General features: G+C 38.9%; 1 protein-coding gene across 2 annotated transcripts in view; it reads left to right on the top strand.

Moving 5' to 3' along the window:
* The window catches only part of ABCA4 (ATP binding cassette subfamily A member 4), a 76,945-nt gene that overhangs the window by 60,682 nt on the left and 2,931 nt on the right, over positions 1 to 13,332 (top strand). For both annotated transcript variants that reach the window (XM_040565611.1, XM_040565612.1), the window contains 16 exons: positions 171 to 276; positions 388 to 462; positions 932 to 1,101; positions 2,125 to 2,302; positions 3,727 to 3,842; positions 4,791 to 4,938; positions 5,886 to 6,009; positions 6,742 to 6,871; positions 7,741 to 7,861; positions 9,069 to 9,131; positions 9,245 to 9,351; positions 10,299 to 10,440; positions 10,999 to 11,133; positions 12,387 to 12,490; positions 12,576 to 12,668; positions 13,012 to 13,261. In XM_040565611.1, coding sequence (XP_040421545.1) covers positions 171 to 276; positions 388 to 462; positions 932 to 1,101; positions 2,125 to 2,302; positions 3,727 to 3,842; positions 4,791 to 4,938; positions 5,886 to 6,009; positions 6,742 to 6,871; positions 7,741 to 7,861; positions 9,069 to 9,131; positions 9,245 to 9,351; positions 10,299 to 10,440; positions 10,999 to 11,133; positions 12,387 to 12,490; positions 12,576 to 12,668; positions 13,012 to 13,261 — 2,062 coding nt within the window. The remainder of the gene's footprint in view (positions 1 to 170; positions 277 to 387; positions 463 to 931; positions 1,102 to 2,124; positions 2,303 to 3,726; positions 3,843 to 4,790; positions 4,939 to 5,885; positions 6,010 to 6,741; positions 6,872 to 7,740; positions 7,862 to 9,068; positions 9,132 to 9,244; positions 9,352 to 10,298; positions 10,441 to 10,998; positions 11,134 to 12,386; positions 12,491 to 12,575; positions 12,669 to 13,011; positions 13,262 to 13,332) is intronic.

Here is a 13,332-nt window from a genome sequence, read left to right as displayed (position 1 = left end):
AAATTAATATAAAGACCTAATACAACTTGTTAGAAAAAGAGTGGAGATTATTATAGATAAATGATACCATGTATGTAATTTAAACTTATATTAAGGGAGTTTTTAGTATTTACATCACTGTACAGAGGGTCTGTGATACAAGTGGCTAATAATACTGTTCTCTTTGTTAGATATGGAGGAATTTCTATAGGAGGAAAGCTCCCTGTCCTTCATGTTTCTGGAGATGAAGTTGTCAGTTTTTTCAGTGATTTGTGCCGAATGATGAACGTGACAGGAGTAAGCAAGATTTTTTCATCTCTTTACTGAAGAATTGTTACAAAGCTGAAAATCTGCAGCACTGGAATTCTCCCAGACAGCTGATCTTTATCCTTTTCTTTTTTATTTTAGGGACAAACTTCACTGGCTGCTGCTAAAGAATTTTCTAATTTCCTTAAATATATGGAAACTGAAGATAATATTAAGGTATTTGCTGGAAATTGTCTGAAAATTTACTTTGAGTGTGTTTTGAGATAGAGTTCAAATAGTGAGAATATTACTAGTGGCATTCTCAGATGCAAAAAGAGCTGAAATACTATATTTATTATAAATGACACTGGATACAATGTTAACGCAAAGTTATTTTTAATGTGAGTTTTTGTTTTTTTTTAATCATGTTCTTAGTACTTCTTGCTGCCCTAAATACTTTTGAGTAAGACACATTCTGCTAAATTTTAAAATGTCTTCAAAATCGCTTTACAATGGTTGACCAACCCTTTAAAAGCACAGTATGTGAGCTCCTCCTGCTGGACTGTGCTTACAAATTCTTGGTGCTGGATTCTTTCCTGTTGACAATGCCCACCAAAGTGGATAAAATGCAGCCAAGTTTTCTCCTGCAGCTCAGGGTTATTAGTGAAAGCTTCTTAAACGAATCTATGCTTTCTGACTCTTTTAGGTATGGTTTAACAATAAAGGCTGGCATGCTATGGTTAGTTTCCTAAATGTAGCCAATAATGCAATCCTTAGAGCTAACCTGCGGACTGGCCAAGCTCCTGAGGAGTATGGGATCACTGTTGTAAACCATCCTCTGAACCTCACTAAGGAGCAACTCTCTGAAGTCACTGTGTAAGTCTGCCTGTGTTTTGCCACTGACTTTTACGTACCCTCTCCTGGCAGTTTACCACATCCAGTGGTATATGAAAATATTAAAAAAAAATATGAAAAAATATAACAAATATATGAAATAGTTCAGATGATAGAACATGGAGGCCTTTCCTTGAAGTCTTACTCGAATCAAGACTTAGATGCACAATCCATTTTTTTCTGTTTCATAATCCTGTAAGTATTCATTCCTGTTCCTATGTAGTAGCCATGACCATTGGTTATACATGGTTACATGTTATTGTTGATTCCGAAGGATAAAGGTCAAATTCTGAAGTCTTTGTTCATGCTCCAAAGCCAATAGATCTACTTGTGAAGTGACACAGAGATCATAATCAAAAAAGGCATCAGAAATTGTTCGTAAGCAACTACAAGTAGGCAATAGTCGAAAACCTCTGTCTTGGTGTCAAGGACAACATACAGGTAGATTTTCAACGGCATGTAGTAGGGTTGATGTATTCCTGAACTTCAAAGCCATAACTTCTTGAAAAAGACACTCATAAGAAGACATGGCTTCCCACTCATGTCTTCTATTAAGTTTAGAAGTCAGTGAAACTGGAAGCTTTTGCCTTAGCACATAGTCAAGATCTGTGCTTCATCTCACTTTGCAACTTGCCTTTTTGAATACCTTTTCTCCCAGCTCCCAGACCATTTCTGCTGGTGTGCCTTAATGTCTACTTTGTGACACACCATCCAGAAAAGGCTGTCAAACTGAGATAGGAGCTGAACTGTTCCAGAGAATGAAGGAAATTATAAAAAAAAAAAAAAAAAAATTGAATGGTGCCATCAACAGCCACATTTGTTAGCCGCTGTCCAGTGTGATATAGCAAGATACACTAGCACATTTTGAAATTGGAAAAGTCTTCTACTTACAAAATAACCTTGCTACTTCTAGATCTTAACATTTCTATCAGCTTTCCCAAATGCTAACATAGTGCTGTGCTGCATCCATTCCCTTGCTCAGTCTTTTCTTGTGCTTTGTTGCAGGCTGACCACTTCAGTGGATGCTCTTGTTGCCATCTGTGTGATTTTTGCCATGTCCTTTATCCCAGCCAGTTTTGTTTTATACCTGATTCAAGAACGTGTGACGAAAGCCAAACACCTCCAGTTTGTCAGTGGTGTGAGCCCTGCTATCTACTGGCTAACTAACTTCATGTGGGACATAGTGAGTAACTTCTGGTCTGATTTCATAGCCAGCAATTATTTCTGGGTTTGCATTAACTGGAGACTGATCAGTGAATTGAGTGAAGGTAATTCTGAACACTGCAAAGTATTCATTTCTTGAAGTTCTTTCTCAGAGTATGTGCTAAGGATCTGACCTCTCCTAACTAATGTTAGATGTAGAGATTGTCAGGTGCACAGCACTGAACTAATGGGAGGGTTGTAATCTGAGGACTTCCAGTCCTTTTAAAACTGAATGTGTAATCAAGTAAAACATGCCATAGCAGGGGAGAGCACTGTTGCCTGAAGCTAGTTACAACCATCTGTGACCCTGCCCTCAACAAGAAACTTAATGAGTGTCAAGATATTCAAAATAGCTAAGTGGGAGATTCATGGACTGCTGGAACAATAGCTGGAGGCCAGAAAAAAATCTCCAGGGTGTCTAAAATGATGTGGATATATTTGTTTAGGCCACTGAATCATGTTCACTGTGTTATGCCAAAAGGATTTAGAGCACAGGTCCAGGCTTGCTTAGGCAAGGCTCAGCTATCCTCTCATTACTCTTCAGGCCACTCTGTCATGAAGAAACAAATTATTTGCCTTGTTGAAGCACAGCAAGGATCTTGTTTTGTGGTTATGCCGGCTCAAGGGCTTGTTTGATAAGAAAAGCATTAACATGGAGTAGAAAAAAAATTCAAAAAATAAAAATAAAAAAATTTAAAAGCCCCAAACGTTGGGTGTTTTGGAAGGTGCTTTTTCATGAGAAGGTAAAGCAAAACATATTAAATGAGGGAAAAGAATCAGATCTCTGAGTTCCTGTACCCTGCTGGTCACAGCAGCCTCCCATCAGCTTCACTGCTAGGAATTCTGCTTGGCCATGGCCCTTGACAGCATGGTGCAAAGGTATTAACTGGGGTTAGCAGTTCTGTGAAATGCCACCTTTCACTCTGCATGGGAAGCTCTGTGCATTGCAGTGGACCTGCACGACTAATGCTGAACAGAGAATATGAACAGAGCAGTGGCCAAGCGTCACTCACTTTGGCCTCCTTCCAGTAATGTGGCTCAAATAACTAGCTTTTTCCTTCCTATACATAACCTTTGTATCACCAAAAACTGCATTTCCTTGTATACTCACTGCCTCTTTCTGTGGGCAGCCTGCCAGCAGGACCATGAAACAATCAGTTCCAAACCATAACCTAAGAAACAACAATATGTTATAATTTTAATAAACAGTCTGATAAAAGACGCCTCAGAAAAATGTCAAATGCTGCCAGAAGTCCATTGAGTCAAAAACTTGAGTAACTAGTCTAGCTCAAAAATTCCAGTGTTCCTCAGTACAAAATCCTTTGGGAATAATGTTTAGGATCTAGATAGGTTTGCAGCCCTTCTCTGGTCTTACACACTGATCTTCACCTTGTGATGTGGCAGCTGAATTATGCAGTGAGTGCTGGACTGGTTGTGGTTATATTTGCTGGATTCAAGAAGAAAGCATACACTTCTCCAACTAACCTCCCTGTGCTTGTTGCTCTGCTGCTTCTGTATGGGTGAGTGTTCAAGATCATTCCTGCATGTGGAGCCCTGTATTTCACATGGAAATGATTTCACGTTGTTGAGCTTGGTGCTTAGTGAAATCCAGCTTCAAAGAATAAAACTAAGTTGGCACAATGCAGGTTAGAACTGTATTCTGTTCCTAATTCAGGTTACTTACACTCTTTGTCCAGCCACATGCTGTGAAGATTTTTGTCACTACTTCACAGAAATTTTCACCATTTAATGTTGAAATTTTATCACTCCTCACTCCCACCTGCTACTGCACAGAAGATTTTTCTTAAATACACTCTCACAGAGGCACAACCAGTGTCACTCCTTGGCTTGGCTTTGGCCAGTGCTGGGTCCCTTTTGGAGCTGGCTGGAACTGGCTCTTCTCTAACGTGGTGCAGCTGCTGGACTCCTCTCACAGAGGCCACCCCTGCAGCCCTCCTACTACACATAAATCTAATACATCATCTAATTTACCTTGACGCGTAAATCTAATACATCATCTCGTTCCTTTATGATATGCACATTGTGTAGGATTTTAATGGTCATTTATTTGCCTCGTTGACAGCCAATACTAAAATATTATTCAGCGTTTTACCCAAGGGCAAAGAGAATTGAGTCTTCAACAAATATTTTTTTTCTTCAAATAAACATTTGTGTTGGCAAAATAGCCTTTTATATGGGTGACTGGAATTCACTTCCTCTCATTTAATTAGTTATCATATGTCTTTATATATAAAATAATATTCCTACTAGCTTTGTAGTGGGAGTTAATTTAGAGAAAACAATCTAGAAAAAAAAAACAAAAACAGATCTCTCTCTGGATTTAAAAAAGAAATAAAGTTTTTTGTATCGTCCTATGTATATCACAAATTAAATCTAAGAGGCCACAGATGTTTTCTGGACAGACTACCTTTAATTTATATTGTAATATTTCTATCTTTTGCCTGCAGATGGGCAGTAATTCCCATGATGTACCCTGCTTCTTCTTTCTTCAGTGTCCCCAGCACTGCTTATGTTGCATTGTCTTGTATTAATCTCTTTGTGGGGATCAACAGCAGTGCCATTACATTCATCCTGGAGCTATTTGAAAATAACCCAGTAAGTAATGTTTTTGTTGTGACCTGGTTTTAAAAAGCTGTTAAAAGGATGTCCAAGCATAGCCATCTCTAACTGTCTTTCTCTATCTTGCCATTATTCTGGCAGTAAATAAGTGAGTGGAGAACTTGCTGTGTTACTGCAGGGACAGGTGAGCAGAATAAACCACAGAAGCAAACCTCAGGGCTGTTGGTATCTTGGGCTTCCAACCATCCACATACATGAGGAATGACGTTGAGCTGACTGCAATCCAATTACCTATCATTACCAACAGTACGTTTTAAGACACCCCGTGCTGATAAAAGCATTGTTGTTTGGTGGGAAGGAAAACAGATCTTGATTCAATTGGAGTCATGGTTTCAAGGGCCAACTTTACAATACTTAATGTCTGTGGGACAGCAGCCCAGTATTGTTACTTTTGACAATATGTCTCCATTGCAGACATTGTGTCTCCAGAGAGATAACTGTCCTTCTCTGGATTCAGTGGTGGTGCAGCTAGATTGATGCAGCTACTTACACTGCGTTGGGTATCTCCACCTTTCACCAAAGTCTGCTGTGTAGTTATGCCCAGACACTGGTATTTTTCAAAATTATGACAGCCCTGATTATGGAAATATTCCAGCTATAAATAAAGCTATTACGATAGAAAAGTACCAAAATACCAAAGTACTCTTACTTCTTGTTCACAGTTCTTGTTTGCAATAGCTGACACCAGAACAGCATGTTGCCTCAGCTACATAGACAAATATTTCATTACGAAGATTAATTTCTCTTCTCAGTGACAATTTTTCACAAGCACCTTGATGGTGCAGTGTATGCCAGTATTCTGCCATGCTGCAGATAAACATAAAACGTCCAGTTTCTCTGACATGAAAAATAACTTTTCATTCATTTCGCTATGTTTTAAGTCTTGTTTCAACTGCTTATGATGTCCTTTCTGTTCCTTATAGACTTTGCTAAAATTTAATAAAACATTGAAAAATGTGCTGATTGTCTTCCCACACTTTTGCCTGGGCCGTGGACTCATTGACTTGGCCATAAACCAAGCTGTGAGTGAAGTTTATGCCAGGTTTGGTAAGTAAGAGCCAATAACCAACAAGGTGTATCAGTTTTACCTGGTCTGACCTTGGGTGAGATGTTTCAGAGGGTTGTTTTGGAAAACTAGAGTCTGTTTCTAAAATCTTCCCCTTTCACATGATCAGGTAGATGAGTATGAAAGCTCAGCCTCCCTGAAGGAATCACAGCTGCCAGAACTTTAGGGTCTGACCAGTGGTCTGTATTGGAAATTAAACTATTTGTTCAGTGCCAGACTGTGGTGTCTTTTTATCACTTGTCCTGAAGTCCCTAGATTATCACAGCTAGGGTATATAATTTCATTTCGTTTGAATATTTTGGTGGCCCTCATGTTAATGATTAAAGTGGCTGTTCTTCAAATGCATGTTCTTTGGATGTGGCAGTTTTTGTTATCAAACTTCTTGTTAAAAGCATAGTGATAAAGCAAAACTTTTTTTTTTTTCCCCAGAAAATGTCTTTCATATAATCATACAAATTTCATGCTATGAAATCCAAATAAGAGCATATTCAGAGAGCTTATATTCATTTTTGCTCCCATGCAGCAACTGAGCTTGGGGTATAGTTTCTTAAGAATCAGTATTTATAATACACTGGAAAAGGGCAGACATTGCCTGGTCATGATCAAATAAAAATTTTCATTCTAAACCATTACGCTTACGCCTTTTGTTCTGATGTGCACTGTTTTTTTCAGCAGTATTTGATCTTGCTTTCTGGTGCTCTCTCCCTCCATAGGTGAGGAGCATGTTTCCAATCCTTTTCAGTGGGACTTTGTTGGAAAGAACCTGGTTGCCATGGCTGTTGAAGGAGTTGCATTCTTCATTCTGAATCTCCTTATGCAGCACCGTTTATTCTCCTCAAGATGGTATGTCTGAAAGCTTGTATTAATATTCTTTCATTAGCAGGGCAAGTGTCTTTATTGTTCTGTATGTTCCTGTTTTGTTTTTTTTTTCTTTCTTTTTCTCTGAATTTATAGCAGCTTTTATAGCTTTATTCTGTTTACTTATCTGATTTCATCTTAACTTGTTGCTAGTCTCTTTATCTGCATTGTTTTCATGGGATTTAAGAATATATTTATATGGCTTATTGAAGAAATTAGTTTTCTTGAACTAGGACTTCAGTGTAAATTTTGTAGATTAGGACACTAATGGTGAGATGATAAAATGACTTGGAAAGCTTGTAGTTTCCTAAGTAATGGCACGAAGTACTAGCCTGACATCCCAAGACTAGAATTCTAGTCCATTGCATAGGACAGTCACAGCCTGGGCGCACTATTCAAGCTTCCCTTCTCTGTTTCAATGAAAGCAGCTGCCTTTCAGGTGTGAGTGGGTTGTTCATTGCTGTTGGAGATTGCCAACAAGACTACTAGTTGGTAATTCTGAAAATACTGTCCTACAGGGAAGTCTGCTCAAAAGATAGGTAGAAGGACTATCAGTAGATACTGAAGAGCTGCCAAACAGTGAAAGGTGTCGCTTAGAGGCAGCTTGTCGTATCAGTGACTGGCAACATCATGCTCGTTTGAGCAAGCGATTTAATCCCTTTTCAGTATTTAGAGCTTAACTTTCAAAGGTCAGGGATTCTCCCAACCCCAGGAATGCTCCAGCCAATGTCACAAGTTTACTGCTTCCACCAGTCACAGTTTTGGCAATTGAGTAACTGTTGTTTCACACTCCTATTGTAACCGCACTCAGGGCAACTCATTGTTTCTGCATTCAATCATCTGTTTTTTTTCAGGTTTGCTGAGACTACCAAATCACCTGTTATTGATGAAGATGAGGATGTTGCAGAAGAAAGAAAAAGAATTATGAATGGAGGGAAAAAAACAGATATCTTAGAATTACAAGAACTGACCAAGGTACAATTTGAGAAGAATGAAATATATGAACCCCGTGTAAGTTGATTCTCGTAGAATGTATTTCAGCAGTGGATTCAGATGGTATTGTTTTCAAAATCAAGCTTGTGCCTTGGAAAATAATGAACATTTTAGAATTCAGGGATTTATATGTTATTTGGCTATTTCCTTTTATTAGAAAACAAACCAGAAAATCCAGCGAGGACATTGAACCCCCTCCCTTCCCCAACACACACACACACACACATACACACTCCTTTTCTTGAAGTATTTTACCTCACATCATCCAACTTGATTTATATATTGATTGTCCATTTCTACTACTAGTCTTTTCTTCTGCATTGCTGTTTTTCCATAGGTGAATTTCAGTCTCAAGTTCACCATTTAGTTCCTTTCACATTTAGGGCTATAGTTATTGCTAATTTATCTTCTTTCAAGACAGTGAAGGCATATAACTGTTGCTATCAGAATACATGCAAGCCTGAGCTACAAAAATAAAAAGGCTGCACACATGTGGGAAAAGAATTTGCAGGGAGCTTTGCGCTGTTTCACACGTCCCTGAATTAGAGATAATGAGGAAAACAGTGGTAGAACCAAAAACTTGAGCAAGGTCGAGATAAAGTAAATTGGTTACAGTGTTAAAGATCAGCTTTGGGCAGTGGCCAATTGCTGGCTGGCTCGAGGCATGTCTGAGGGTCTCTAACCAATTGCATGACAGATTCGGGCGTGTGGACAGCGCGTGGGACTACGGGGAAAGTATATGTAGTAGTGAAAAAGGGCAATAAAGGTCTCCTCTTCAAGAGCCATCAGGAGTCCGTGTCATGCATCCCTTCAGCACATATTGTTGGGATCTCAAGAACAGAGAACTGGAATATCATTCTCCAGATCTTGCTGTATTGTTCCACTTTGTTTGATATGTCAGAGATACTTTGTCCCAGCAAAGCATCAGGTCTGCTGCTTAGCACTAAAGATGTGAAGTAAAAGGGTTCATGAAGGAAACTTGGAATTTTTAGGGGTTATTACAAATGTATTTAATGTAAATAAATGTCTGACTTGGTAGAATGCTTACTCTTTCTTTCCAAAATTTTATTTATCTTTTACTTTTGTCTTGGTTCTAAAGTTGCCTCATTCCAACAGCATTAAACTAAAAAAATCAGAAATTTTTCTTTGCTGCAAAAGTCCTGAAATATTTTTTTTTCTGTCAATTTAGATTTATGCAGGTAGGCACAAGCCAGCAGTGGACAGGCTCTGTGTTGGCATCCGTCCTGGAGAGGTAGGTTGTTCAACAGCACTAGATTACTCATTCCATGGATCAGTTCAAATTGCATGCCCTTGTTGATTTACAACTTGTAAATACTAAAAAATGTGATACATTTTATAATTCAGTGCTTTGGTCTTTTGGGAGTCAATGGTGCTGGCAAAACAACAACATTCAGAATGCTGACTGGAGATACTGATGTGACATCTGGAGATGCTGTAGTGGCTGGCAATAGGTAAGTACCTTAAACAAACAAACAAAACTGTGACAGTTCATTTACCATGATAGACTCTTAGTCTCAATGACCCAGTAGCTCCCTTCCAGTTTTATGGGACTGCGAGAGACCATACTAGCACCTTTAACACTGTGTTGTAAAATTTGGGGGTAAGTTATACTAGTGCTAGCAGTGCAACTAGGCAATCAGATCTAATGGCGAGAGCTTCCAAACATAAGATAACATCCAAGAGAGCATTTTGATTTGAGCTTTGGAACTTTTCTCTGTCTGTTTTTAGCTGCTTTGTTTAAACAGGGCTGGCATGCCATACCAAGTCGTCACTACATCATGATTCAATATTTATGTCAGTTTAGTTCCAGGTTGTGCATCTTGGTTCCTTAGGTGTAGTTGGGGTTTGACTCTTTGATGTGATTTGAATAAATAGCTGTTTTGTTGCCAGGACATGATTCTGAGCAACCTGCTGCATTTGACCTTGTTTGAGCAGGGTGGGCGGACAAAGACGACGTCCAGAGGTTCGTTCCAACCTCAGTCATTCTGTGATTCTGTACTTCTCTCATCTTCTCCCGTTGCTACTACCAGCAAACATTGTTAGCTTCGTATCTTGCATGTCTGTTCCCAGTGACCACAATCTGAGATGAAATTTCCTAATTTTTAAATCTCAAAATAAACACCATTTGCAAAAAGTAAGATCTGTTGGGAACTTCTCTTTAAGTTAGCCTATACTTACACAGGAAGTGGATTTGCACTCTTAACCAGAGCTTAGCTGGCTTAGATGAGAATATATTCCTTGCTACACCGTACAAACATTTTAGTAGATTCTTGTACTGGGGTGAATTCATTTTCCTCTTAGAAAAGTTGCCCCAGAAAAGAAAGATTTTATTCAAACTGTCCATCTCTGTCTTAAATCTAGTGTTACAGGTATAAGATTTTTTTCTTTGTTTCTCCAGTATATTGACTGACATTTCTAGTGTCCATCAAAACATGGGATACTGTCCTCAGTTTGATGCCCTTGATGACCTGCTCACAGGACGAGAACATCTGTATTTATATGCACGCCTGCGAGGGGTTCCAGCAGAGGAAATCAAGAGGGTAAAGCATCTCACTTTTGACTTGTATATAGTTACAGTGAATGTTTGAGATGATTCACCTCATGCCAAGGTCCAAAGTTTCCAAGGTGGGCTTGCTTTTCTCTGTGTTGAAGTCCTGGGAGTGGTTCTTGTCATTTGGAGTTCAGTACAAGAATGCAGAGTCAAATCCAGGTTCATAGGCATTAATGATACTGGCAAAACTGTGGAGCCAACTCTGGAAGGCTAAGGATGCAACTGCTGTGACTCTGAACTGGTATGGTTACTGTTTTGTTATTTTATTTGAAGTTGTTTATGTATGAGAAAAAAAAAAACATGAAGATTGCAGAAGAAAATAATGTACATTCTTGCACAAATAGGAAGTCTACAGCTAAGGCTGGGTTATGGCTTTGCTTCAAGGAATTAGAATTCCCCTCATCATCATAATTTTTTTTTTGACTCCACTGCTCCAATACTAAAACAAATGCGCCAAAACCCAGGGGTTTGCCAGAAGAGGGATGTATCAGCAATCCAGTCCGCTGTGTATTAGCTGCTGTGTGAAAAAAGATGTTCTTTCTCATAGGTTGCTGAATGGGGCATCCAGAAGCTGGGACTTCCCATGTACGCAGACCAGCTGGCTGGTACCTACAGTGGTGGCAACAAGCGCAAGCTCTCCACTGCCATTGCACTCATAGGATGCCCACCACTCGTCTTGCTAGTAAGTGTCATGGTAGCATAGCTTAATATGACATTTCATGAAACTACATGCTAAAGAGCTACAAGGATGGTAATGATTGTTCTTGCAAGCTCCTTTCTGCCTCAACTTAAGTCTACTTCCGTGTAAACTTGAGTTCTTTCATTTCAGGGTAGACTGGGATGCATTGCAAGATACTGTTTCAAATGGAACCTAAGTTATGAAAGAAAGGTCTTCAGTAAAGAATGGCTTGAGATAAAATCTATAACCTAGACAAATCTGAATTTAAATCCATGTTTGGTTTCAGTCTGCCTTTTCTTGTCAGAGAAAACCAGTCATGTAAAAAAGGATCTTATGACATGTACATTGCTGCTTTTTCCAGCAGAACAGAGGAAGGTAGTTGCCCTTTTGCAACATTTAATATCTTTGGAATGAACTATAAAAATTTTTAATAAACTATACAAATGCTGAAATGTAGTCCTCATCAACTAACATAAATTATCAGATAATTGCATATCTCAAGGGTAATTTTAAATGCAATTGCTACAAAAATTATTTATTTAGATTATACTGTACCACCTAAATCCATAGGCTATAAAGAAACATTAATAACTGCTCAGTAGTTAATAGCTTAATAGTTCCTTCACCTATTTAATATGCCTTTACATGTATTCTGCCTGAACACAGTAAGCAGCCAGATGAAATGTTTTCTCACAATATATTTTATTTATTTATTTTCAGCTGGTGTAAATCAGGGTGGCTTCACTAGCTTCTTGGGTTGCAAAATGTCCTGTTTCTGTAAGAAAGAAGGTTACTTTTAAAGCCAGACTTGACACAGTTTGATGCAGCTGCTACTACATCACTCTCTTTCTATTTATTTTTATTTTAGGGCCTAAATGTTTTGGTAATGGGGTATCACGAGGCTTACATTTTTTATAGCTAAGACTCCAGACTGTGGAATGCCTTTATCAGAACATTCACTCTGTTCCTTTCCCTGTAGCTGTGCCCTACACAGACAGCACTGTACTCTTACGCATTATTTCTTGTATTTGTTTCCTTACTGCTTTGTGCCAAGAAGTACCTTAGTATTCATTCACTTACATATTTCTCAAGGCATTTGTGCTTTCTCAAGGCACAGATTTCAGTAGGGAAGCAGCTATATCAACTATATGCTAATTCCCAAACGTGCAACAGATTGATTCCAATGGTTTACTTCTAAATTATTTTTTTTTTTACCTGCTTTTCTTAAACTGGCTGTCTTAACATTTCCCTTCCAGGATGAACCAACTACTGGAATGGACCCTCAGTCCCGGCGCCTCCTGTGGGACTCTATTGTCAGCGTGCTCAGAGATGGACGAGCTGTGGTTCTAACTTCACACAGGTATAGAGCTGGGATTCAGAATGCCCGAGAAGCTGACATTCATCTGCTGGCTTTTATCTCAAATATCTTTTCTCTGTTCTGAAAGTATGGAAGAATGTGAAGCTCTCTGTACTCGTCTAGCCATCATGGTAAAAGGTACCTTCAAGTGCCTGGGAACAATTCAGCAGCTAAAATACAAGTAAGTTGACTACATTATGGTGTTTTTTTTATGGGAAAACTTAGTACATGTGACACGAACTGTTGTTAATACAGCAAACCAATCTGAAGAGCTGTTGTTTGAACAGACCAATTTCTGGGTGCAACTCTATGGTATTCTAGACGATTTAGGTAGACCTCGTTTTCAAATCCGTTATACTACAGGCCACTTCTGCAGGCCAAACACAGTGCTTCCTACAAAGCTAGATCTTAGGCATAATCTTTCAGATATTGTTATTGTTTTCATAGCCGCTGAAAATGATTTTTTTCCCTGAATAATGAAATGATCTCCTCATCCAATTCCCAAACCCATATGTGCTTCCCAGGTTTGGAGATGGCTACATTGTCACTCTGAAAATCAAAGCTCCGAAGGCAGGGCTGCCTCCAGATCCTAGTCGTGCTGAGCAATTCATACGCATAAACTTCCCAGGGAGTTTACAGAGAGAGAAACACTACAACATGCTGCAGTATCAGATTTGCTCATCCTCTCTGGCTAAGATTTTTCGATTAATAATCTCCAATAAGGAAAACTTGCATATTGAAGAATATTCTGTCTCTCAAACAACTTTAGATCAGGTGAGTAAAAAAAAAAAGCATCCATGAGAAAGCCTATTCTGCGATGCAACGAGGATGTGGCCAAACTGCTT

Source organism: Cygnus olor, chromosome 8 (assembly GCF_009769625.2).
Source record: "Cygnus olor isolate bCygOlo1 chromosome 8, bCygOlo1.pri.v2, whole genome shotgun sequence".
Taxonomy (NCBI): domain Eukaryota; kingdom Metazoa; phylum Chordata; class Aves; order Anseriformes; family Anatidae; genus Cygnus; species Cygnus olor.
Note: the sequence above shows the minus strand (reverse complement) of the source record. Positions and strands in the feature narration are given on the sequence as shown.